Source organism: Protopterus annectens, chromosome 11.part0 (assembly GCF_019279795.1).
Source record: "Protopterus annectens isolate FY-2018-M chromosome 11.part0, PAN1.0, whole genome shotgun sequence".
In the NCBI taxonomy this organism is placed as follows: Eukaryota; Metazoa; Chordata; order Ceratodontiformes; family Protopteridae; genus Protopterus; species Protopterus annectens.
Window position 1 is genome coordinate 720,351,190 of NC_056745.1, and position 26,921 is coordinate 720,378,110.

General features: G+C 39.2%; 1 protein-coding gene across 5 annotated transcripts in view; it reads right to left on the minus strand.

Annotated features, from left to right (window-relative positions):
- The window catches only part of ADA2 (adenosine deaminase 2), an 823,901-nt gene that overhangs the window by 29,665 nt on the left and 767,315 nt on the right, over positions 1 to 26,921 (minus strand). For all 5 annotated transcript variants that reach the window (XM_044088185.1, XM_044088184.1, XM_044088186.1 and 2 more), the window contains one exon: positions 5,854 to 6,056. In XM_044088185.1, the coding sequence (XP_043944120.1) occupies positions 5,854 to 6,056 (203 nt within the window). The remainder of the gene's footprint in view (positions 1 to 5,853; positions 6,057 to 26,921) is intronic.

The window sequence follows — 26,921 nt, forward strand, 5'->3', positions numbered from 1 at the left end:
ATATTCATCTTTTCAGATGAAGAACAACTTGATGCTCAGGATAAGAAAAAAGTCAAAGAAGAAACAGTGCACCAAAAGTCTTTTATAACATTTCTGATGAAACTGGCGCATAAACATATTTTGAGAGGAGACCTTTACAGATGATCAAAACAAAGTAATGATTTTATTGGTCAGTGTAACAAAAGAAATTGAAAAAGTCTGAGCAGCTTGTCCAGAATGTTCAAAAGTCTGCTGATACCAATGTCAAATACTTTCATTTAAATGGTAGCCATGGGTTTTGTAGGTTCATTAGTAAAATCTAGTCATGGCTACCAATACCAATAGTGATTCTTAGCTTTACCACTAAGCTGAATGAAGCCTGTAAAAAGCCAATGTCAAGACAATAGAGAACTAGTGATGCTTTTTAACAGGGTAGGGAGACCCAAATAAATACTAATGGACCAGGGAACCCCATTTACATTCAGGGTAATGTACCACTGTTGCCAGTGTTTTAAAGTAAGACAGCTAAGAAATTTGGTGTACCACCCTCACACAGATGGGTCAGTGGAGAGCTTTAATAAAATTCTGAAGTCTACACTAAAGAAGGCTATAGAGCAGGATGGTATGAACTAGGATAACTTACTTATCTACCTTTTTTTTTTTTTATAAAGGAGAGGCACCTCAAGCTTTAATAGCATTTAACCCATGTGATAGATAATTTCAAAATTTGCTTAATACAGAAATGAAATTTGGGAGGAGGAAAATATATGTTTAAACAGTGGCAGGACTCTTTACATACTTACAAGAGACTGAGGTTAAAAATTATGACAATAATTATGTAATATATGCAAAGGGCACAAGAAATTTATTGAAGATTGCAAAATAAAAATAGCAGACTTGGTTTAATTAATTAATTAATTAATTAATTAATTTTATTTGTGGTTACAGGAAGAGTCTGACTGGACACAAGTCCTTTTTCAGTGGATGCCCGGAGAGAAAAGCTCCACATTTAACATGTATAATAGTGTCCATATACACAGTTACAGAAATATAATTTTACACAGATTACAACAATCAAAATTAGTATGACAAAAGAAGGAGCCCTTTCATCAAATAGTGCTAGAATGCTATATATAGATTACATTAAATAAAACTAGGATGTCAGCGGGACCAAGAACATTTCATCAAATATAGCTAGGCTGTCTTCATCTGTCCATTATCTGAGGGTAAGGTTGTTAAAAGAAGATGGAGTTAGACTAGCCCGGGGAGCCACAGTTACAGATCCAGTTAGTTTAGAGGTACATTTTTAGAGCCTTCCTAAACTGGGCTAGAGATATTGTGGCTGAAATATTAGCGGGCAGAGTGCTACTTTTTTTGGCTATAAGGTTTGAATATAGAGAAGATCCTGCGGAGTTGTTGGTTTTAGTGTCTTGAAGCAGAGGTTTATTGTTAGTGTAGAACTCTAGAGCTGGAGTAAGTATGTATTAGGTTTTGTAATGCAGGGGTTTTATCAGGGTAGTATAGAATCTTATGTGTTAGTATAAGCTGGTTATAAAGGATAAGATGGGAAGTTCAAGCCAACTGAGTTGTTTAAGGGGTGTGTTTCCTGTGGACTCTTGTTGGCAAACCTTGCAATTTTATTGTAGCAAGCCTCAAGTTTAAATAAGTCTGTTTTTCTAAGATTAGTGAGTATAGGGGAGGCATAAAGAAGTGTAGAGATGAGATGTGTTTGTGCTATTTTAGCCCTGGTGGTGTTTGTGAGGAATTGTTTATTTCTATATAGTGCCCCTAACTTTTTATGGACTTTCTTTAAGGTGAGTGAATTGTGACTGTCAAATTTTATATAACAGTTGATTTCAACTCCTAGGAGTTTATTGTGAGTACTTGGATAGATAGTTGTCTTATTGTTAGAGGTGATGCAAATATTAGGTATGTAAGTGGAGTGGTTAGTAGGGCGGAATATGAGAAGTTTGGTTTTGTTGGGATTTAGTATTAGCTGAGATTTAGTAAGCCATTCTTCTACAGACAGGAAAGAGGCCTGTGTTTGTAAGTAGAGCTTTTGGAGGGAGGGAGGGAGGGAGGGAGAGGTGCAGACTAGTGTAGAGTCATCAGCATATTGGATGACTATGGCATGTACAGTAGAAGAGTGGAGGTTGTTAGTGAAGATGGAGAAGAGTAAGGGACCCAGGATAAAGCCTTGAGAAACACCCAGTGTGACTGGCAATAGAGGAGAGAGTTCCTGTCTCCACAGAACATCTTGCTGCCTACCTGACAAGTAGCTTTGAAAGCATGTAATTGTGGTTTTAGTAAGATTAAGTTCTAAGAGGGAGTTAATAAGTTTGCTATGATTAACCTGTCAAATGCTTTAGAGAGATCCAGAAAGATAGCAGAGACATAGTTACCGTTGTTTCAGTGATCATTCACTGTTTGACAGAATGACATAAGAGCTGTTGTAGTGCTGTGATGGGGGCTAAATCCATGTTGAATGTTTGTGAGGAGGTTGTGGGTGTTAAAGTAATTCAAGAGTTGTGTGTGCCTACACCTCTCGAGTATTTTGGACAGCGGTGAGAGTATTACTATTGGCCGATAGTTAACTCCTTTGAATTACCCCCTTTGTGGAGGGGGTTGATATAAGAGGTTTTCTATATTTCAGGGAATAGATTTTCAGAGATTGAATGATTGATAACAATAGCTATGGGGTATGCAATCACACCTACTGCTACTTTCAAAAATTCAGCAGGGAGTTTATCAGCGGCTAGGGTGGTAGGTTTAAGTTTCATAAGGAGCTTATTGATACAGTTAGTAGAGACAGGACGTAGAGTAAAGCCATTATTGTTAGTATGGTTGTTGGGTAGAAGGTTGGAGGATTGACAGCTTTGTGAGCTAGCTAGAGCGAAAATGGATTCATTGAAGAATTTGTTGAAATGGGTGGCAACACTGAGTGTGGTATCCCTTGTTTTCATCTGAGGAGGAAAATGTGTTATGCTGTGACCGAATTTTTTGGGGTTTTTTGATTTTTTGAATGTGTTGGTAATAATATTTTGTTCTTTTGACATTTTTCTTTTGCCTTGTTGTGCAGTTCTAGAAATTCCTGCTTATCTATGTGGGTGCCAGTGTGCCCAGGCTTTATCTAGCTTTTTCTATGGATAAAATAGAGGAAACATTGTTAGTAATTTATTTCCTTTTAAAAAATTTCTTGTGAAAAAAAAAAAAAGGCAAGGATTCTTTGAAGTGGTCAACAAAATGAACAAACTTGGGTTAACAAAAAGGGAAAAAAAAAAAAAGAATAGGGGGGCAGAAATCAACTGAAGGAAACCGAAGCTGTTGTAGTCAGCATGGGAGCTGACATGGATACCGAACATACAGTATTGGGGAATTCCTGCTGTTAACATTACAACAAATAAAAATTAAAAAAAAAAGAAAACAGTTTTACAGCGATAAAAAGAGTTTTGTCTATGCTACCTGATATAACTGATTTAATTTAGCATTATACTGAGAAGGGGAACCTAAAGCCAAATAGGATACTAGAGTCCAAAAGAACAGCAATAAACAAAGAAGTGTAAAAGTGCTTAAACTATGAGTTATTGAAAAGTCTTAGATAGTCCAATTGTTAATAAGTCAGATCATTCAATATTTCTGAATGTCATATGCAAATTTCATGCTTTTTCAATGCCCAGAATGGAATAGCCCCCCCCAGATAAAGGCATGAAAAAAACAAAACAAAAAAAACACAAAACTATAATACATTTCAGGAAAGATTTTCACTCCTAAGAAGCAGAAGAGAAGACAGCATTATGTACTCCTAAAGGTCCTTTTCATTACACTGTCTTGCCATTTAGACTTTATGGAGTTACTGCCACTTTTCAAAGTTTCTTGGACAAAGTTCTAAACTTGTGCATATCTCATATCATATGTGCATAATTTACTCCATGGGGAGCTGGTCAGATTAGCAGTATAGAAAGGGTTGGTGGTAAAGGTGGGCGTTGCCACAGGTCAGGCTGTTGCCAAGCAGCAAGAGACCTCAGCAGTTCTCCTTGTGATGCCTCTTCATGGGTTCCTCCCCTGTAGTGGTCCTCTGGTTCTCTCTAGTCCCTCCAGCAAACTCCCCCAGCTCTAAGAAGTGGAGTAGAGTGTGAGTTACACTTTAAGTTGGGAAGTGAGTATGGAGCACGGACCAGTGCGGTGCATAGCCACTGCAGGGACTGCCTGGATAGCCACCACTGGCCACCTGGGTGAGTGACACCCTGACCCCAGTGTCAAAATGTGGAAGGGTTGTGCAATGATGGATGCAAATTGTGGATGGAATAAGACAGATGGGAGGGATAGTGTATGTTGTTCATCAGTAAAGCTGTTTGTCAGAAGAAGCACACTTAGGATTAGCAGGATTAGGAGAGATGCATTTAGACCCCCAAAAAAAAAAAAAAAAAAAAAAACAGAAGCTGTCACAACTTGGCCTGTACCCAGGATCAAATAACTGAAAACATCCATACCACAGATAAGATACTACAGCTTTTCTATCAAAACCTCTTCTATCAAAATTTATCAAAACTTGCAGGTATGGAGGTGGCGCATATATGGGTCTATGGGGGCCATAGAGAGTCTTACATCTTTACAGCAATAAAAGACATATTAGACATGTGCCAGTTCTTGAAATTATCTGACTTTTTATTATTTTTTTGTGATGAGCTGTGTGTTATCACAGAAAGTAGGAGGTTAGGAACACCTAGTCTGCTATCTCAATTGGAGGTTAAGTAAGGCTCAATAAGACACCTGACCATATAGCTGTTCTGCTGATTCCTTTTCCATAAAATAAAAACATGATGTTCAAACAAAAATTTACCTTACCACCCATTCTATCTGATGAACTGCAGTTCAAACAAAAATGTTTCAAATGTATTTTCTAGGTTGCTATGACTGGAATAAGTCAAATCCTAAAGTATGTTTTAGGTTCAGTAAGGAATACATAATCAAGCAAATGCTAAAGTGCATAGTAACTAAATTAGTTGCACTAAAACAAATTTATTTCTTGTTTTATATTGTTAAAATTTTGGATAGCTTTCATTTTGTTATTTGCTTGGAAGTGTTTAGATATTTTTCTGCTATGAATGCTACTGTAAAAAAATGGACACGATTTCATTCTTTACAAAAATGTTACTGCTTCTTATTAATGTGATAGTTTTAGTGGGTCATTAACATATTTCATATATATAATTTCCTGATAATATATAAATATTTACATCCATGACTGATAAATCAGACAGTTTTGTGCATTAGGTTGTTTTGAAATACACATGAATAACATAAAAAAAAAATTGTTATTTTCATTAGGGAATGTTTTGATTTCTGTGTGTGTGTGTGTGTGTGTGTGTGTGTGTGTGTGTGTGTGTGTGTGTGTGTGTGTGTGTGTGTGTGTGTGTGTGTGTGTTGGAGGTGGACTTCCTGTAGTTTAGAGTTAGTTATGCAGTACAGAAAATACCCCACTGCAAAGTCAGAGTAAAGTCTGAGCCACGTATTTGCATCTTCAGTCAGTATAGACCATTACTATAGTGTATTTTAACTGATCATGCAGGCTGGGTCTGTCTTAATTTGGAATATGGGCTGTCGCAGAGTTACTTGTTAATTTATAAGGAATGCTACTAAATCATTTAGACTTAATCTGAGGGATTACTGTCAGACAATGGTATTGAGTCATAACACTGTGTCATGCATACAGAATGTCATAGAAATTTTTTTTAATGTTTCATATAATGTATACCTTGGACAGATTATAGTATAAAAGATTTTTTTCTCAAACTATAGTAATGATCCAGCCAGTCATTCAAACACAGTAAAAGGGAAATATTACTGCTTGTCTTACAGTCCTGATTGACATACCTGATAGAATTCATACAAAGCTGTTTTAGCAGCTTAAGGTCTGCTCTCATTCCTCCAAGTCCCATGAAGGCCTCGTAAAAGTCATATGAGATGCCTTTTGCTCCAAATATGGAAGGATCATCAGAGCTAATCACCATGGGGTACCCTTCTGCCATAAGAGTTGCAGCTGGGTGATTCTGTAAGTTTGAAACCAGCATGAGGACCTACACAAACAAAAATAAATAAATAAATAAATAATAACATGAAATATCTCACATAACTATTTAACTGTCTCACATATTCCGTAGTGGATTTCCTTCAAAAGTTGCATATATATGTTTCTCACATAAATCTCATTACCTGACAAAAATAAAATAATTCAAACTTATGCAGCATACCTCTTTATAGTACCCTTCTGTAATATGGTACTTATGTACTGTCTGAAAAAAGTAACTTGGTATAGTTGCCATGGGTATAGCCATACAGACAAGTTATATACTTAAGTACCAAGAATTCTACAATGGTGTTTAATAGGGCATGTCTTCTAGTCTGATACAGTAATTGTAATGTGCATATATCTATACAGACTCAGATTTATGTTCCTTATTGAGGAAAAATGCATCTTTTGGCTGTTATTTATTTATTTTGCATAATACAAATACTTACTCACACTTAATATGAGCCATATCCCTTTGAATACCACAGACACAAGGTCTCATTTCCTGTTTCAGATGGATAACCTTTCGCTATTGGAGGAGTGGTTTCCCTAGTGCTCTCACAGCTGATTATTACAAGTGCATTAACCCTCAGTGAATATGGTGCTGATATTCATCATGCAATGACGTCATTGAACTTTCAAAATAATATGAAAATAGTAGGCTCTCTAAAGTCATCCTAGTCCTTCCACATCAATCTTTTTTAAATATTTAGTTTATTTTGAATGGACCATAAAGCATATGAAGTAGGAAACAGTCTGAAAATTACAAAATAGGACCTACACTGTTATCCAGCCACTACTTAACTTACTTCCTGCAGAAATTCACGGTGAAAAGGGCATTCTGGTTTCTAACTTCTATATAGTACCTGAGTTTTTCATGTCACAAGATTCAGCTTCATACAATACTACTTCTTCATAACCTGACTCTGTTTAGGTTTACAAGTTCATATGTAAGTACTAGGCTAGCTGCCCCTGTGGGCCATTTTAAGCCTAGCCAATGTTTACTATTATAATGTCAAAATTTGAAATAAAAATGGTACGTAACAGCGAATTGTTTCACCGAAAGTACACATAACCTAACGGCCCTATTGTTGAAAATTAGCTGTTAATGCCGAAAATGTCGACAATGACATTTTACATCATTAACAACAATGCCACCCTTGCCGTAACTCCCTACCCCTACACCTTACATTCTGTTTATGCAGGTGGGCAAGCTCCCCTGCACCCCCCACACCCCCCCAACTTAATATTCCAACTCCAAGATCGCACTACAGTGAGGAAAGGGATGCATTTCCCTAACCGCACTGTACCGCGATCCCTGTACATAATAGAACGTTATATTTGTGAATGCACAGTACATTCACAAATATACCATTCGATTATGTAGCTTGCACACATATGAACTATTCGAACATCTGTAGTTTGAATAGTTCATAGGCATACAATGCTACGCCGATATTTCAGTAGTAAACCAAGGTAAACACCTTAACTATTACACCAAGAACCCCCCCCATATTAATAATTAATACCCACATCCTGATGCCAGGTGTGCATTCATTACATGCATTCAGAATACTTCCAATGACATGGACAAAACAAATGGTTGTTAGCACTGCAACAGAGGAAGTGCTTAATGAAATTTGATGACTTGATGGATGGCTGGAGAAGCACTCACCCTTTATAATGGGTCCAGTCTCAAAACCCGAAGTACAACTACCCAGCAGCTAAGCAGATGTGTCAGACTCATTAACAGAAACTATGGGTGACATTACCAGCAAAGCATTTTTGCAGAGGTCAAGTCCCCTCCCCCTTGCAAATCCACATGTCACTCAATATAGGGAAATGAAAAAACACACAGTACATGGGTGTAAAAGGCCCTTGTACAACTCTGATTTTTTTAGAAGATACATGTAAAAACTTTCACAGACTTGTAAATTAGGGGACCTGGGATCTAGGAAACTGAATTTATTTGGTAACATTTGTTGAATAGTAGACACAACCTGTCAGTTTCAGATAGAAGGCACATGTCACTAAACATAAGGAAAAAAAGACCTTGTACAACTCTAATTTTTAGTAGCTACATGTAACAACTTTCATGGACTTGTAAATTAGGGGAACTGGGATCTGGAAAACTGAATTAATTCAGTAACATTTGTTGAAGAGTAGATACAACCTGAGAGTTTCAGACAGAAGGCACATGCACACTGGTTAGGTTATACTGCAATGATCTGGTAATGACTGAGTCCTTGTAAAATTTGTTTTGCTGCAGTTTTTCAGTCAAAAGTAGGGTGTGTTTCAAGCATGGGTCCTATATTTTAGAGGGCTGAAGTCCTATGAACCAGCCTTCCTGCATTTAATGAGCTATACAAGTGCTGAAGGGGACAAGAAGGGGATGATGGGTGTAAGTGGTCAATGCTAGCTGATTCATCCTGGGGGGTGACGGCACTGGTGAAATCTTCCAGAGGGTAGACAACTGACAGGAAAAGGAGCTTACACTGAACAGGTGGTACACTGCTCAATAAGAGAGGCACGTGTAGCAGCACAGCATACCCCCCTCTGAATGGCCAGGTGGTACACTGCTCAATAAGAGAGGCACGTGTAGCAGCACAGCACACCCCCCTCTGAATGGCCAGGTGGTACACTGCTCAATAAGAGAGGCACGTGTAGCAGCACAGCACACCCCCCTCTGAATGGCCAGGTGGTACACTGCACAATAAGAGAGGCACGTAGCAGCACAGCACACCCCCCTCTGAATGGCCAGGTGGTACACTGCTCAATAAGAGAGGCACGTGTAGCAGCACAGCATACCCCCCTCTGAATGGCCAGGTGGTACACTGCTCAATAAGAGAGGCACGTGTAGCAGCACAGCATACCCCCCTCTGAATGGCCAGGTGGTACACTGCTCAATAAGAGAGGCATGTGTAGCAGCACAGGATACCCCCTCTGAATGGCCAGGTGGTACACTGCTCAATAAGAGAGGCACGTGTAGCAGCACAGCAAACCCCCCTCTGAATGGCCAGGTGGTACACTGCTCAATAAGAGAGGCACGTGTAGCAGCACAGCATACCCCCCTCTGAATGGCCAGGTGGTACACTGCTCAATAAGAGAGGCATGTGTAGCAGCACAGGATACCCCCTCTGAATGGCCAGGTGGTACACTGCTCAATAAGAGAGGCACGTGTAGCAGCACAGCATACCCCCCTCTGAATGGCCAGGTGGTACACTGCTCAATAAGAGAGGCACGTGTAGCAGCACAGCATACCCCCCTCTGAATGGCCAGGTGGTACACTGCTCAATAAGAGAGGCATGTGTAGCAGCACAGGATACCCCTCTGAATGGCCAGGTGGTACGCTGCTCAATAAGAGAGGCATGTAGTAGCACAGCATACCCCCTCTGAATGGCCAGGTGGTACACTGCTCAATAAGAGAGGCACGTAGCAGCACAGCATACCCCCCTCTGAATGGCCAGGTGGTACACTGCTCAATAAGAGAGGCACGTGTAGCAGCACAGCATACCCCCCTCTGAATGGCCAGGTGGTACACTGCTCAATAAGAGAGGCACGTGTAGCAGCACAGCATACCCCCCTCTGAATGGCCAGGTGGTACACTGCTCAATAAGAGAGGCACGTGTAGCAGCACAGCATACCCCCCTCTGAATGGCAGCAACTAGAGAACCTGCAAGCCACTTAAATGGAAGAGACCTTGGGAAGTTCACAGGATCAACAGATTGGTTTGCCCTCTATCTCTTCTCACCTCCTGGAGAATGGACTGTAGGGTTTTCACTCCATCTGGGGATACCTGGCTCTTAAACTAATAAAAAGGTGGTGCAATAGTGCTCAGAATTCACAAATAAACCAAGAAAAAAGCACTATTGTTGCGAGTCCCCAAACCACAGTTTATTGACACAAAATTCCACAGAAATTAAGTGCTTTCGTCAATCCAGTTGACTTCATCAGAATAACCTTAGAAAACAAATGTAAAGTGTTTATATGATATAAACTAGTCTATGATTGGCTGAGTCATACCCCAATAATAAAACATTTTGTTAAAACAATTAGTCTATAAAGCATTCATCATTAAAAATAGACTTATAAAAAAAAATTTTTTCAAAGATCAGTTACATTTCTCCAGTGACAAAATATACCACCATATAAAAACCATTCTAGTACAGTCTTGAAACACTTAACATTAAACATAACTGTTCCAATAAACATTTAAATATGTTCTGCCTTTCCTTTGAGTATTGGTGACAGACTTAAATGATCATTCAGGCCAGGGGGAAAGTTTGCTGCTAGCCTCAGTTGCCATAAAAGTTCTTTTTTATTTAAAGCATTCTGCCAATCACCCCCCCCCAGCATCTATGTTTATCAGGTCTAGTACAGCAAATGTAAAACCTGTATAACCATCACATTGTGTACTGTGTTTGTACAAAGCATTGGTTTCCCTTTTGTTTTTTATATCATACAAATGCTCGTATATCCTGGTTTTAAACAACCTCTCAGTCTTCCCAATGTAATAAGAAGTACAGGTGTTACATCTGGCAATATATACCAGCTTACTGGATAAACAGTTACCTCTTTTTAAGTAAATTGTGCTTCTATTTTTATTATCCAAAGAAATTAAATTGTCTTGTAAAATATAAGAACAATAACTGCACCTACCACAGGGTCTGCAACCATTTGTTTTTTCTTTATTACTTAGATTTTGGTGTTTGTTTTCTAAAATCCTTTTGAGATTAGGGCCAATTTTAATAGTAAATACAGGTTTTTCCCCTAACACTTGAAAAATGTCATTATCTATCTTAAATATACTCCAGTTCTTATATATAATTTCCTTAACCTGTTTGTATAAAGGACTATATTGTATGGTACATGTTTGTTCAAAGTTAACTTTCTTCACATTCTCATGTTTCCCCTGCAATGTGTAAACTATTCAAACCCCTGCCCAATAGAGGGATATATTTACTACCCCAACCTTTTAAAACTTCATTAAGTATAGTATCAATGAAGTAAGCAGGGTAGCCTCTCTCAAGAAACATGTCCCTTAGAAAGGCAAATTCCCTATGGACATAGGTTCATAGGTTCATACTAGGCTATCTGCCCTAGGGCATTTATAAGCCTAGCCAGAGTGTGTTTGGCTTTTGCCACCCATTTTAAATTAATTTTGCTATGCCCTTTTTTGAGGTTAGTATACTGTGCCTCTGTCTAACAGTGACACAGAAGTGATACCCGGGGTAAACCTACGATCTCCCATCCACTCATCAAGATTCCTCTTGAAGAGAGTCAATGAGGGACTCTGCCTAACCTGTACTGGGATTTTATTCCAGAGTGAAGGGAGCCTCTGGGTTATGAATCTGTCCCTCCAGCATGTCTTATTTATTTCAGTGCTGAGGTTCAAGTCTCTCGACGCATAGCTCGATGGGATTTGGATTTTCTGAGGTGCAGCATGTCCATTAATTCCACGTTGGACATGGCTTTATACGTCAGGCACAGATCACCTCTGAGCAGGTGGTATGCAACTGAGTAGAGCTGGAGTTTCTTTAACCGGGCAGCATATGGCATCTGTTTGAGCCCTTTGATCCTCTTGGTGAGGTACTTTTGGGGTCTTTCCAGTTGCTGCAGGTGTCTGGTAAGGTACATTGTACTCAATTATGGGCCTGATGAGGGATGAGTAAAGAGGCACGATGACCTCCCCTGATCTAGATGTGAATCCCTTCATGATTAGGTGGGCTATATAAAATGTTTTTCTAACCACTTTGGCCACGTGGTTTTCAAATGAGAGATTGCTATCAGATTGGGTCCCAAGGTCCCTAATTACTTCTTCCGTAATTAATGGATTGCCACCTATGTGGTAATTTGTGGGCACTTTGTTTTTGCCAAAGGGGATGACTATACACTTTTTGGCATTTAGCTTGAGGCCATGGCTCTGGCACCAGTTGTCTGTTTCTATGAGGCCCTTTTGTAGGATGCTTGTGTCGGCTGGACAGTCGATTATGGCGCCTAGTTTGCAGTTATCTGCGAACTTGGTCAGCCACAGTCCTTCCATGTTGGCCTGTACCTCTGAGAAATATATACCGAACAAGAGAGGTCCCAGGACTGAGCCTTGTGGGATGCCACTTGTAACTGGTTTGGAGTGTGACATGGCTCCAGCAATTCTAACCATGTGGGTTCTGTCCTTGAGCCAGTTTGCAACCCATCTAGTGACATAGGGGTTTATATTTAAGCTGGTGAGCTTATCTATAATGCCTGAGTGGGGTATTGTATCGAAGACTTTTGCGAGGTCCAGGTAGGCTGTGTGGACCACCTTCCCCTCGTCAATGGCCTTGGTGACTGTTTCAAAGAAATCAACCAGGTTTAAGAGGCAGGATCTGCCCTTAACAAAGCTGAACTGGGTAGGATCCAGTGTCTGTAGGTCCCCAATATCTTTATTTATGAGGTCCATGATGATCCTTTCCATAGCTTTGCAGACCAAGCTAGTCAGGCTTATGGGGCAATAGTTTCCAGGATCCGTTGAGGCACCACCTTTGTGGAGAGGGACCACTGTTGCTGTACGCCACTCTTTGGGTACATATCCTGTAGTAAGGCTGAGATTGAACAGTAGTTTTATGTTTGGGTTTAGCTCTTCTTGGAGTTCATGTAGGACGCAGCCCGGGACACCATCTGGTCCCATTGATGCTGTGTTTTTTGCTTTGGAGAGGGCGGCTCTTACCTGAGCATCTGAGATGTCAGGGGGGCAGCACTCTGCTGGGATAGATATTTGCCCTTTTGGTGGAGGTGGGGGTTGTGCTGAACCTGTCAGTTAAGATGTTGGCAATGTCTGTGTGTTCGGTGTATTTTTTGTCATTTTGGACTAATTCTGAGCATATCTGGGAATTCACACCCAGGTTCCTAACATAACTAAAGAAAGCCTTGTGATTATCCTTAGTGTCCTGTGCAATTTTTCTCTCGAAGCTGGCCTTAGATGATTTTATGAGTGCCCGTAGTTTTTTGCTAATACTGATCAGAGATGCCTTCCCTTTTTGGGATTTTGCTCTATCATGCAGTAGCTCCCTCCTTCTATTGTATAGTTTGTTTATGGCTGGGGTCCACCAGACAGGACACCTGCCTTTGGAGGATTGGGTCTTGGTTTTATTTGGGATTGCATGATCCATGCATTCCTGAAGGTGCTCATAGAATGTGTTTATAAAGGATTCTGTGGTCTGGGCCGTATTTTCCACAGGCCCGGGGGCTTTAAAGGATTCCACCTTGGTTTTGAGGAGTGTGAAATTTGCTTTAGAGAAGTTTTTCACTGTGGTTTTCTGGGCAGGGGGTGGGGTTGGGATGTGAATATCCAGTGAGATTAGTTTATGGTATGATCTTACCAGTGAGGGATACACTTCTGGTCTGGAGCATAGAGCCCCCATGTTGGTGATGATCAGGTCCAGTATGTTTTCCCCTCTTGTGGGAGTGGTAACAAGTTGTTCCATAGCATTTGAGTTTATAAATTCTAGGAACCTTTGGGCTAGGGTGTTGGAGCTAGAGTAATGCTCCCAGTCTATGTTTGGGTAGTTGAAGTCACCCAATATAATGGTGTTTGGAGAGACCTTCATATTTTCCAGTGTTCTCAGGAAGGCCGAGTGGGGTTCCTGGGTTTGGGAGGGTGGTCTGTAGCAGGCTATAAACTGGAAGGCAGTTTTACCCACTGTTAGTTGCACATGGATAGTCTCTGATGCTTCCTGCTGTGCCACCAACCTGGAGGTGTGGGCATCTTTGACAAATATTGATACTCCCTCCTTTTGTGGTTCGGTCCAAGTTTTGGGGCGAAAAGCATGGTATGAGGTATAACCTGGTAGTGCTGTGGTGCTCTCGGAGCCTTGAACCAGGTTTCTGTTACTGCACAGATATCGATATTTTCCATGCTAAGGAGAGTTTCAGCGTGCATCTTGAGGTTTAGACTTCTGGCATTGAGTAGCATTACTCTTAGTTTCTTATCCCTTGTGATACCTATGGAGGTGGGTTTGTCTTTTGAGCCTTGCCTAAAAAAGGCACTATAGGGGTGGCAAGAGCCTTTGTCAATATCCGAAAGCCCAGGGATGACAGGTGCAAGCCGTCCCTAGCAAAGCATCGTGGCTTGTCGAGCATGTCATCCCAGGCTGACAGGCATTGGATCCCCTTTGAATGACACCAATACTTAAGCCAATTGTTGAAATTGATCATCTTGTCTTCATACTGTGGCATCATTCTTGGTGAGGGTAAGATGCTACTCAAGGTCAGGGTCATACTGGCCTGGGCTACATGCTCAGAGAGCTCCTCTATGTCTCTTTTCATGTAGTCTAGGGAGGTACATCTCAGTTCATTCACACCAGCATGGACAATGACTGAGTCATATTTGTACTTGCCTTGGACTGACCTGAGTGCTTGTGTTATGTGGCGGATCCTAGCGCCCGACAGGCAGCTCACCGTGACCTTCTCCTTGTTCAACCTGGTGAGCGGGACATCAGTGTGCCTGACTATAGAGTCACCTATTACAAGTGTATCAGGTGTGTTGTTTAGCCTTAAGGGCTGTGACTGTTCGGCACACTGGCTTTGTGAGCTATGTGTTGCACATATTTTGTTTTGGGGTAGCGGTTGCTTGGGTGTCTGCTTTGGAGGTCTCTGCTGCTTAGGCAGATTTTTATTTAGAGCCTCCGAGTATGTTTTTGTTTGTTTATGTGTTTGGTTTGCTGTCGTGGTAGGTCTATGTGAGACTGGAATTGTAGTGAGTGTGGTTTCCTTCTCCTCCTGACTGGTTACGCCGGTACTGAGTTGAGAGAGCTTAGGCTCCAGTTTGGCTATATGGTTACATCTCTCACATGTGTTGGAATTTGTTGGGAGGAGGAGAGGGCTATCTGTGTACATGAGGCAGTTGTAACATTGCCTCAAGATTCCCAGATTCACCAGCTGGACCGGAGAGGAGATTGACAACTGACCTTTCGACATGCTGGAATAGTATTGGGAATTCCTTTATAATTGAAAAAAGGGCCAATGGGGAACAAAGTACTCAAGGGGAGTTTGTGAAGGTGTAGTGCTTTTAATTTTTTAGTGCTGACTTATATAATTGCTTTAGTGAGCAAGTGCCAGGCTTTAGAGTAGGAATAGGGTGTTTATTAAGAGAACTAGATCAGTTCTAAGGGAAAAAGTGAAGAGCAAACTTGGTGGAGCCGAGAATGGTTTAAACCCAATTAAGCGGAGCTGCCTGATGCTGCGCTATGCGCAAAATTGCGCAAAGCCGCGCCAAAGCGAAGTCGATCAGTGAAGTCATTCTGGCTACCCTGATTGCTTGTCCTTTTATAATGCTTTTCTTTTGTGATAATGGATGGTGACTTTCAAAATGTAAGTAACTATTACAAAAGGTTTTTTTACGATATATTTTAGATGTAAATTTTGAATATGCACCCCGAAATTCCAGTCATCTTTGGTATACCCAAAGTACACAAAAATTTAGAAAATCCACCTTTCAGGCCAATTGTGGCAGTTGCTGGTTTTAAAATTCACAACCTATCTGTTTATGTAGATAGATAGATTAAACATGTAGTCGAACATTCTCCACACTTGGTAACGGATTCTTGGAATTTTCTAGGACAACTTAAAAGTGAACTTTGTTGTGCTGAAGGGTTTCTCCTTACCACTGATGTAATATATTTGTTTTCCTGTATTCCAAAACAGGAGGGTTTAACTTATTTTGAAGAAACACTTTTGAGTTCTTCTAATCTACATCCTGATGAAATTAGTTTAATATGTGAATTAATGGGACTCATTTTGGAAAACAATTATATATATTTTCAGGGTGAATATTTTCAACAGATCAGAGGTGTGGCAATGGGGGCAGAGTGTGCCCTAACCTATGCCAACCTGGTAATGTTGGGTTGGGAAAAAGAGCATGTGTTTAAAAACGACTTCTACAGTAACATCATTTTTTATTGTAGATTTTTGGACGATATTTTTATTTTGTGGAAGGGTCCCTCTGAGGATATCCCTTTATTCATTCAATATCTCAATCACACCACTAGTTTTTTGAAGTTTACTTTTAATTTTCACCAACAAGAGATTTGCTATCTGGATACAAAAATCATTAAGGACAAAGAAAAATTTACATCTAAAATATATCGTAAAAAAACCTTTTGTAATAATTACTTACATTTTGAAAGTCACCATCCGTTGTCACAAAAGAAAAGCATTATAAAAGGACAAGCAATCAGGGTAGCCAGAATGACTTCACTGAGGGAAGATGTCCATAGGGAATTTGCCTTTCTAAGGGACATGTTTCTTGAGAGACGCTACCCTGCTGACTTCATTGATACTATAATTAATGAAGTTTTAAAAGGTTGGGGTAGTAAATATATCCCTCTATTGGGCAGGGGTTTGAATAGTTTACACATTGCAGGGGAAAGTGATGAGAACATGAAGAAAATTAACTTTGAACAAACATGTATCATACAATATAGTCCTTTATACAAACAGGTTAAGGAAATTATATATAAGAACTGGAGTATATGTAAGATAGATGACGACATTTTTCAAGTGTTAGGGGAAAAACTTGTATTTACTATTAAAATTGGCCCTAATCTCAAAAGGATTTTAGAAAACAAACACCAAAATCTAAGTAATAAAGAAAAAACAAATGGCTGCAGACCCTGTGGTAGGTGTAGTTATTGTTCTTATATTTTACAAGACAATTTAATTTCTTTGGATAATAAAAATAGAAGCACAATTTACTTAAAAAGAGATAACTGTTTATCTAGTAAGCTGGTATATATTGCCAGATGTAACACCTGTACTTCTTATTACATTGGGAAGACTGAGAGGTTGTTTAAAACTAGGATATACGAGCATTTGTATGATATAAAAAACAAAAGGGAAACCAATGCTTTGTACAAACACAGTACACAATGTGATGGTTATACAGGTTTTAAATTTGCTATACTAGACCTGATAAACATAGATTCTAGGGGGGGTGATTGGCAGAATGCTTTAAATGAAAAAGAACTTTTATGGCAACTGAGGCTAGCAGCAAACTTTCCCCCTGGCCTGAATGATCATTTAAGTCTGTTACCAATACTCAAAGAAAAGGCAGAACATATTTAAATGTTTATTGGAACAGTTATGTTTAATGTTAAGTGTTTCAAGACTGTATTAGAATGGTTTTTATATGGTGGTATATTTTGTCACTGGAGAAATGTAACTGATCTTTGAAAAAAAAATGTTTATAAGTCTATTTTTAATGATGAATGCTTTATACACTAATTGTTTTAACAAAATGTTTTATTATTGGGGTATGACTCAGCCAATCATAGAGTAGTTTATATTATATAAACACTTTACATTTGTTTTTTAAGGTTATTCTGATGAAGTCAAGTGGATTGACGAAAGCACTTAATTCGGTGGAATTTTGTGTCAATAAACTGTGGTTTGGGGACTCGCAACAATAGTGCCTTTTTCTTGGTATACCTGGCTCTTACCCTACAGGAGTAATGAATGAGGCAGAAGCAGGAGATTCATTGGGCAAAATCCCACAGAAAAAAATAGGGTACATTTCCCTTATTAATAATAAGCACTGGCCCCCATGCATGGTGGTTATGACTGCTACTGATAACATCCAGCATTTGTTAAATAACACATACCAGGATACCACAGTTAATGCTAATAACCAGTTTAACAGTTACAGCAGTGGAGAGTAGTCGTATATAATGCATTTACATAGGACATCTGAGATGGAACTCACACTATCTGTGAGATGTTTCTAGGTCTTGGGTTGTTGGGCAGCAGATGTGATGCTTCTTTAGCAGGAATGTCACAGAATCAGTTGTGTAACATAGATGTGCATACCTTTAAATTATTGTCATCATTTCTCTCATCTGGAGTCCTAGATGTGTTTCATGTGATCTTGTTGTCTGTAAAATGTTATACAGTCTAAAAGAAAAACTGAAAAAGCTAGCAGCATTCAGCTTCATATCTCATTACTTGGATTGTTTGAATATTAAATGCTACATGGTATCAAAAGTAATCAAACAAATAAGTTACTTCATCTTTTATTCTCAAAATTGTGTAATTAAAGCCTCCAGGAAATCTTTATCTGCAGGGCGATTTGCATAAAAACTGGAAATTATGTATTTAAAATTTTGACTTATTCCTGACTGCATGCACTACATCAAAGAAGCTGATGAATGTGAAGAGTTCTATGTTCCCACATGCTGTAGGGAGAAACCCTGAAAGTTTGTTTTATGCTTGATTTTCATGGGAGAGACATAGAGAGATCCATTGAAAGTGAGAATACTGCAGTGATACGATAAATGTTTCAGAATTAATGTAAGCTAAGATAGAAATCTGCCATCCATCCACATCCACCATTTGTTCTTCATGAAGACACAATCTATCCATCCATCCATCCATCCATCCATCCATCCATCCATCCAGAACCCTTTTCCCCATTTTTTCACGTTTTCAGACTCCCATTCCAACACTGACAATCATCTAGACCCAATGTTCACAATGCCAGGTGAGTTGCCCTGCTGTGGTTGCTCTTTTGTACCATGCATACACATACACACTCACATCTATGGGCAATTTAGAGTGCCCAATTCACCTTCTACATGTCTTTGTAATGTACGAGAAAACTTGGGCACCCAGAAAAAAAAAACACTCAAACACAGGAAGGACATGCAGACTCTGCACAGAAGGCACTCATGCTAAGAATTGAACCAAAGAACCTCTTGCTGTGAGGTGACAACACTACCTGCTTTGCCACTGTGCCACCCCTATATATTAAAAATTAAAAGCTATAGGTGCTTATCCTACAGAAATCAAATAATTAAGGCTTGGACTGATTTTGCTGAGTTACAAGATGCTCTAATACAAGACAGAATTGAATGTAGCATCAGAAATAATCAACAATAGATATATTGTTGAAAGAAGCAGTGATAATGATAAATAAAGTGACTCCTGCATGCAGAGGGACTACAATTAATTCATTACAGTTAAAACAGCTCTGTCTGCAATAAAGAAAATCAAAAAATGAAAAAGCAAAGAGTTAAAATGAGCTATAGAAATTCTGAGAAGAATGAAAATGTGATAAATGTATTGCTTGTAAGTTCTGCGTGAAATATGGCTATAAGTGAGGAATGGCTATATGTATGATAAAGAGAAATGTTTATTATAACTGAGTATGTAGAAGCTGTAGAAAATGAAGCTAGTTTGTGAAAGTGGGTAAAAATGGAAAAAGAAATACATTACCAAAAATAATGTCTGTGGCAATCAAAATCATGACAAAGAATGTCTGTGCATAATAAGTGTGAAGAAAAAGTACAGAGTCAGAAAATGACAAGGGTTTTACAATAAGAGGATCAGTGAGAAATGTGGAACAGAGAAGTTCAGAATTAATACTTAAATGGTGCTGTTTTAAACACATATTGTTGAATATTGTAATGCAGTTGCTACTCAAACATTAAAACAGAAATAGAGTAAACTAAAATTTACAACAAAATACATAGAACTGCTTATTTACTCATGTCATTGGGTAAAACTGCCAGGTCAGAAAATACTTGCTCAAGCCCAGGCAATAGGAATGGAAACACTAGCTATGCTGACTAATTTGACTTGATAAGATTAAAATAATTCATAATATGAATGTGTAAAGTGATGATCTAAATTCACAATGTAAATGTGTAGATTGATGACATGCTTTCTGAATGTGAAGAATTATGTATTGGCTTGGGATGATTGCCAGGAGTTATCATATTCTATAGATCCTGCATGACAAAGTTCCAACAGGTATGAGGAGTATTATCAAAGAATTGAACAGAACGGAGGTCATGGGCATGGTTACGTAACAGAATTAGTCCAATGAATAAGTGAACAGCATGATTATTACTGTAAAGCCATATAAATTCTGCATAAGAACAAAGCCTCAGGATCTTAAAAACGCTTTAAAGAGAGGACATTATCCACTTTGCACGGTGAATCATTTTTTCCCTGTTTAAAGTCAAACAGGGATCTGGCAAATTAATATTAAGTTTGGTTGAAACCCTTAGATGAGGAGACAGACAAAAAAACACCTCTCTTGCTCCACCCAATTTCCTGTCTATTTCAGTCCTTTCTCTGACTTTCATTACCACTGCCCTGCATATTCCACCCCTTGCCATGCCCACTTTTTGAGGTAGATTGAAATGCCTGTTTATCATTGCAGGAGTTGAAATACCTTTTAACCTCCCTTTAGACACAATGGACAGCATTACACTGATGTGATACTTGCATGAAAATTAATGCCTGATGGCAGTTGACTTTATAGACTCTGTTATTCTGCTTGCCATAATAAGGAGAATGCCATTTCAAGATCATCCAATCAATCTACTTGTTTTGAGCATTCCAGAAAAAAGGTAGGTGATAACCCTAAGCTTACAAAGAAAGTTCTCAACTGTGTACTCTTAAGTTTCTATTTGGAAGATGAAGGTTTGTCAGACTTCCATTAATAATTTCATCAAAACCTGAAATGTTCATCAGATCTGCTACACAAATGATCAGGGAGTTTTAAGGCATTGTTAACATTAGTAACAATATACTGGTATGGGATATGATCAAAATGAAGCATAAAAAAGAGCCTGAGCTACTGAAGTAAATGACACAGCACAACCTCATACTGAGCAAAGGTTAAGTGTAAAATCAGAGTTACAAAACTGAGATACATGGATCACGTTTTAACTTCAGAAGACTTATAATCAGGTGATGAAAAAACAGAGGTACAAATATCATCCCTGAAAATAAATAATCATTGCATTTATTGCTGTGATACAGTATCTTTCAAACTGTATTTTAAATATGTTAAATACTATTGTTCCAGTACAAAAATTACGAGAGCAAGATGTGGAATGCTGCTGAAACACAAGGAGAGAGCTTTTAAGTTTTAAACATTTCATAACAGAAACATATACACTGAAAATATTTTACTGTAAACAAAGCAATAAGAAGTTGCAAGCCAGAATAGTGCTACTTCAGTGATTTTTTTGCAAAATAAATGATAAATAATCTAAGGAGTGAAATGATGGCAAAAATATTTAGTCACATTTGGGGACTGTAAAGTATAAAGAAAGAGATTGCATTGTGATATTTAGCCAGTTATGTCCAAATACATATAAAAACAGGCTCAGATTTGTGTTGTGTTATGTATAATCATTATCTGAGTAATAATCTATGGGAAGAGATTATTCCTCATAAATTTCTAGAAAGAACTGGAAGTAAGCTTGGAAACTGTTTCAGCATCAGGACTTTGAATATTTATAACTAATTTTCAAATACACCTGAGCTCATGAAGCTAAAAGTAGAGTTTCACTTAATACATTGAAGGCTGCATTTCTTTGGTTTGGATTCTCATTCCTCCCTAATCAAGTTTTAAGAAAGTTCCAGAACAGTGAGAGTTTTAAGCACCTATTCTTAATAATACACAGTCTAAAGGCTGAGTTGAGGGAGCAGTACAGGCTGTCAAAAACCTCATGAAAACATCAAAGAGCATTAGCACTGATTGTTACATAGGTTCATAGCTACTTACTAGGCTATTGATCTGGGGGCTCTTAAGAAGCCTAGGCTTACATTCCCATGGTAATTTTTAGCCCTTATAGTTTGCATAAGAATAACCTAAAGATGGGCTGAACAAAGACATGTTGGAAAATATATATGTTTACTATATCCATGAGGGACAGGGGTGCTAAACCATGAGGTGAATTTGTGGTTATTCATCTATTCTTCCAAATTACATTAGAGTAAGATAAATACTTTGCTTTATGGGAAGTGGAGGGCTATTCCATAAAAGTGATATTCTCTGTCATACATACATATCCCAAGTACTACCACAGGTCTCCCCTGAAAAGATACCTTTAGCCCAGAGCCAGATCCAGCACTAGGCAACCAAGGCATTCACCTTGGGCCCACTGACTAGAAGGGGGCCCACTTGCCAAGGGGCTGTCAAATTTTCTTATTTAATTACAAAAACAAATTACGTTTTTGTTTTTAAGGATGTTTTTCTTTAAGAACACCTTCAGCATCCAGTCACACACACCTATTGCATCTGTGCATGTGTCATCACACAGACCTCCTGTTCTTCCTTTATACATACATGGAATTTAAACATTCCATTCCTTCCATTCTTATGCTGCTGCCTCAGAATGAATTTAGACTCACTTCTGGAAAGATTCTTCTGTTCTACAGCAAGTAAGGTGTGTGTGTGTGTGTGTGTGTGTGTGTGTGTGTGTGTGTGTGTGTGTGTGTGTGTGTGTGTGTGTGCGCATGTGATTAGTTAATTTGCTCAGGGTCAAACCCTGTACCTTAGTTGCAGGAAACAAGAGCCTGAATCTTCTACTTGAACCACAAAGCTATTAAAAAATAGTTTCAAGGAGTTGAGCTTCAGGTGCATTTTCATGGAACTGAGTTGCTGTGTCTTTCGGCTTTTCCCGGTTAGGGGTCGCCACAGCTGAACTCCGGTCCGCTAATGATTGGCAGTAGATTTTTACGTGCTGGCTTGCCGGGCCTAACGCACAACCTTCAACGAAGGAATGCCCATTCACGCATGTCGCCACACAGAAGACGCTCTAACTGAGCATTGAGCGGGCAACGTCTAACTGTGAGGCGACAACGCTACCGCAGCACCACCACCGCAGTGATTTTCATGGAACTGAGTGTCAAGTGCATTTCTCAAGGAATTGTGAGCTTCAAAGGAAGAGAAATTTACTGCTGCTCATGCTAAGTCTGTTTATAACATGCAACTGTTGTTTAGCAAATGGTATCACTACTGTGCTAAAGAACGTAAAAGCATTGTTAATAGCACAACAGGTATGATACAGAAGGCTGTGAGTTATCCTCCTACATTATGTAGACGAATTGCTGATACTATACTGTGTTGTACATTAACAGGGATGGGGTGCTACAGTCCTGGGTATGTCCTCTTTTGGATGAGATGCCTAGTAACTATGAACCTGCAGTCAGTTTGCCATCCATTCCCTATTGCAATATTACCAGCTTGCCATTTTTAATGTAAAATAGGCAATTTATTCTTCAAAGGCAGCAGGCACTCAATTTGTAGATGAAACACTGAATATAAAGTTGCATCAGCAACCTCTTAATTAGTTACAGATTTCTTTAATGTGGAATTATTCAGATGACTTTTACTTCTGCAGAGATTGTGCATATTGACTGATATTGGCGGATTGTAATGACAGAAGTTTTACTAGACTTTTATTGTTGAAATGTTCTGAATTGGGCAGTTTTGTCATTATTGGTTCATGCATTTTGTTTCATTGCTAACTGGAAAAATTTTCAAAACTACACATTTAAAACATGCTCTAACAAGTGGTGCTGTAATATACAAGGAATATAATTTAATACAATCAGGAAGGTGAACCAGAGGATACATGCACATATGCATGGTCCTAAAAATGTGTGCAAGGGGCTTACAATTTGAAGACAGCCCAAAGATAAATGTTATCTGTCACTGGCCAGATGCATTTTCTTTGAATGTGGGTTTCAATGCTGTTTTAATGAATGTAAGTTTAGAAGTTTTAATGCTAAGTCTGTTTTCATTGTGAGACTATATTGCTTTGTTTAGCAAATGTCTATTGGTGTTTGCACTATAAAATTTGAAATAAAAGTTTTAAATTAAATCCAAATAATCATTTTAGAAGTAAAGCACTGAGGGTTTTGAACAGTGTTTATGGTAAGTGGGGAAAAATAGCCATGTAATGGGGCACTGGAATGGCTGCAGGGGGGGTAGTGTAGGAGGGGGCTGATCCAGCACCTTCCCTAGGACCCCATTTGACCATGAACCAGCTTTGCTCTAGCCTAGTGGAATTAACCTGGTCAACAATTGATAAATAAATAAAAAAAAAATCCCTCCTACATGTTTTATTTACTTTGCAAAAGAGATTACGATCCCTGGGTTGGGTGTTTAGAACATTGGACTTGTGAATGTTTTATAGGTCTGACAGAATAGGATCTGTTGAAGTTCTATACATGAGGCAAAGGTCATCTTTTATTAGGCTTTGAGATGGACTGTATAGCTTTTTATGATTTAGATCCTTGATTTTTACAGTGAAAAAGTGATGTAGTCATTCCAGCTGTGTCAAGTGCTTGGACAAGTACATATCAAATGGGGAATTAAACTCAATGATCGGCATAATGAGTGCAGAGTAAAGTGCAACATTTGCACCCCTGGACCTGGATGCAATATGATTTGATATAAGCAGTGCAGTGAAAAAGGACTTCCTTATAACAGTGAATACATGGTGATCAAAGGGCAGTTCATTGTCAACATAGGTTCCCTGTACCCCAGCTACAGGATGACCTTTCAGGGGTGTTTTGTTAGTGTGATAGTTATAAGGGGAGTCATGCTTGCTGAAGTAAATGATTATATACTTTTTGGCATTGAGTTTTAGTCTCTAGTTTTAATGCCAGCTATTTGCTTGGGACAGGCCGTCTTGAAGGATCTTGGTGTCTTCTAGAGAGTTTATGATAGCATTAAGTTTGCAGTTATTTGCAAACTTGGCCAGTCATAAACCCTTAACATTAGTTTTGACTTCTGAGAAGTAAATGCCAAAGCGGAGAAGCATAGGGACTGCACCCTGGGGTACACTGCTAGTGACAGGTCTTTTGGAGGAGCTAGAGCCACTCACCCACCATAACTTTCTGGGTTCTATTTGTGAGCTTACTTGATGTCCAATGAGCTACACAGAGATTGGTATTTAGCTGGGAGAATTTATTTATGATACTTGAATGTGTGATGGTGCCAAATGCCTTTGCAAGGTCTTAATATGCAGTATGCACTGTTTTGCTCTCACCCATTGCTTCCGTAACTTTTTTGAAGAAGTCACTCAGGTTAAGTAGGCAAGTCCTGCCCTTGACAAATTCTAACTGGGTTGGGTTGAAAGTCTATAGATTACCTATATCCTTGTTTATTAATTCCATAAGAATTTCTATAGTCTTACAAATGAGATGGGTCAGACTTATGGGTATATAATTATCCAGCATTACTGAAGCCCCATCTTTGTGCAAGGAAATGACTGTTACTGTTCTTCATTTATCCAGCATGAAACCTGCTTTTCGACTGACACTGAATATCGTGTGTGTGTGTGTGTGTGTTTGTGCATGCGTGTGTGTGTGTGGGGGGGGGGGTCATGTTTCAGGCTGCCCATTAAACAGTAAGGTACGTTAAGTTGGGTCCTCAGAGATGTTGTGTCTCTGGTTTAGTGCCTTAAGAACTTACTCTTGGGAGATTTGAGGGGGATGTAGATGTGAGTATGTGATCTGAGAATACTGGTGGTGAGAGGGGGGTGAAGTTTGAGCTAAATTTGTTCTCTAGTAGACTGGCTATGTCCTCTGGATCTAAGTATGTGATATCATTTAGTATTAGCTCTGCAAGGTGCTGGGCAGCATTACTTCTGAGATTTCTAACATAATTAAAGAAAAAAAATTGTGGTTATCCTTCACGTGGGTGGTTATTTGTACATCATATCTGGCTTTGGTTGATTTGATCATGGTCTGGAGTTCTTTTTTTAAGTTTACTTTAGCAAGAGCATTTTGATAGCTAGATTTACTTTTGTATACAATGGATTTTTCTCCTTTATTATAGAGCCTGTTTATATTTGAGTTCCACCACAGGGGTTTGTCTTTGAATTTATTTATGTATTGCTTTTGTTTACTGGTTAAATCTGACTGTACTTAAAGGAGAACTCTGCCCAAATGTCAAGTTTTTCTTTCCAAACAGTGTTTTTCATTCCCTGTAATCTAAGATTAAACACTTCACATACAGAAACAACATAGTTTAATAATTACTGGTTGGTTAACAAAGAAGCTAAACAAGGAGATGCAATAGCAAAGACGAGGGCATCGGAGGCACTGTGCCAGCTTATGGATAGGGACTCAGTAAGGGCCACAAAGACACTGTACCAGCTTCTTGAAAGGGACTCAGTAAGGGCCACAAAGACACTGTACCAGCTTCTGGAAAGGGACTCAGTAAGGGCCACAAAGACACTGTACCAGCTTCTGGAAAGGGACTCAGTAAGGGCCACAAAGACACTGTACCAGCTTCTGGAAAGGGACTCAGTAAGGGCCACAAAGACACTGTACCAGCTTCTGGAAAGGGACTCAGTAAGGGGCACAAAGACACTGTATCAGGGTGCAAGGCAAAGACAGAAAGATACAGAAGATAGTCACACACCCTTCATAAGGGATGCCAGCAACAACCTGCTCACCAGTCCACAGGACATCAAAGGTAGATGGAAGGAGTATTTCCAGCAGCTTCTGAATGAAGAAAACCCCACAGAAGCTGTACTGCCTCAGACACAGCCTACGATGAGAGAAGAAGAGGAGCCCACCCTAGAAGAAGTAAGATCAGCACTAAGGAATATGAAGTCAGGGAAAGCAGCAGGCTCAGATGAGGTCACAGCAGATATGATAAAGATGCTGGGTGAGATAGGGGAGAAATGGCTCCTGAGGGTACTCATAGCAGTGTGGAGAGAAACATGTATCCCAGATGACTGGAGAATAATCATACTCAGGCCAATGTAAAAGAACAAAGGGGACATCCATAAATGTGGGCAGTACAACATCAAACTCCTATGGCACTGCATGAAAGTTCTGGTGATTGATAAATGGATAAGCAGAGTAGCAGAATGTAAGATGGGAGATGAGCAGTTCAGATTCAGATCACGATGCAGCACAACTGACCCGATGTCTGCAGCGAGACAGATAGTTTACAATAAGCTAGGGATGAGGAAAGACTCCAACTGGGCATTCCTAGACTAGGAGAAAGCATATGACAATGTCCCAAGAAAGCTGATCTGGGTAGTACTGCAGTGATTAATCTCAGAAACATTGGTAG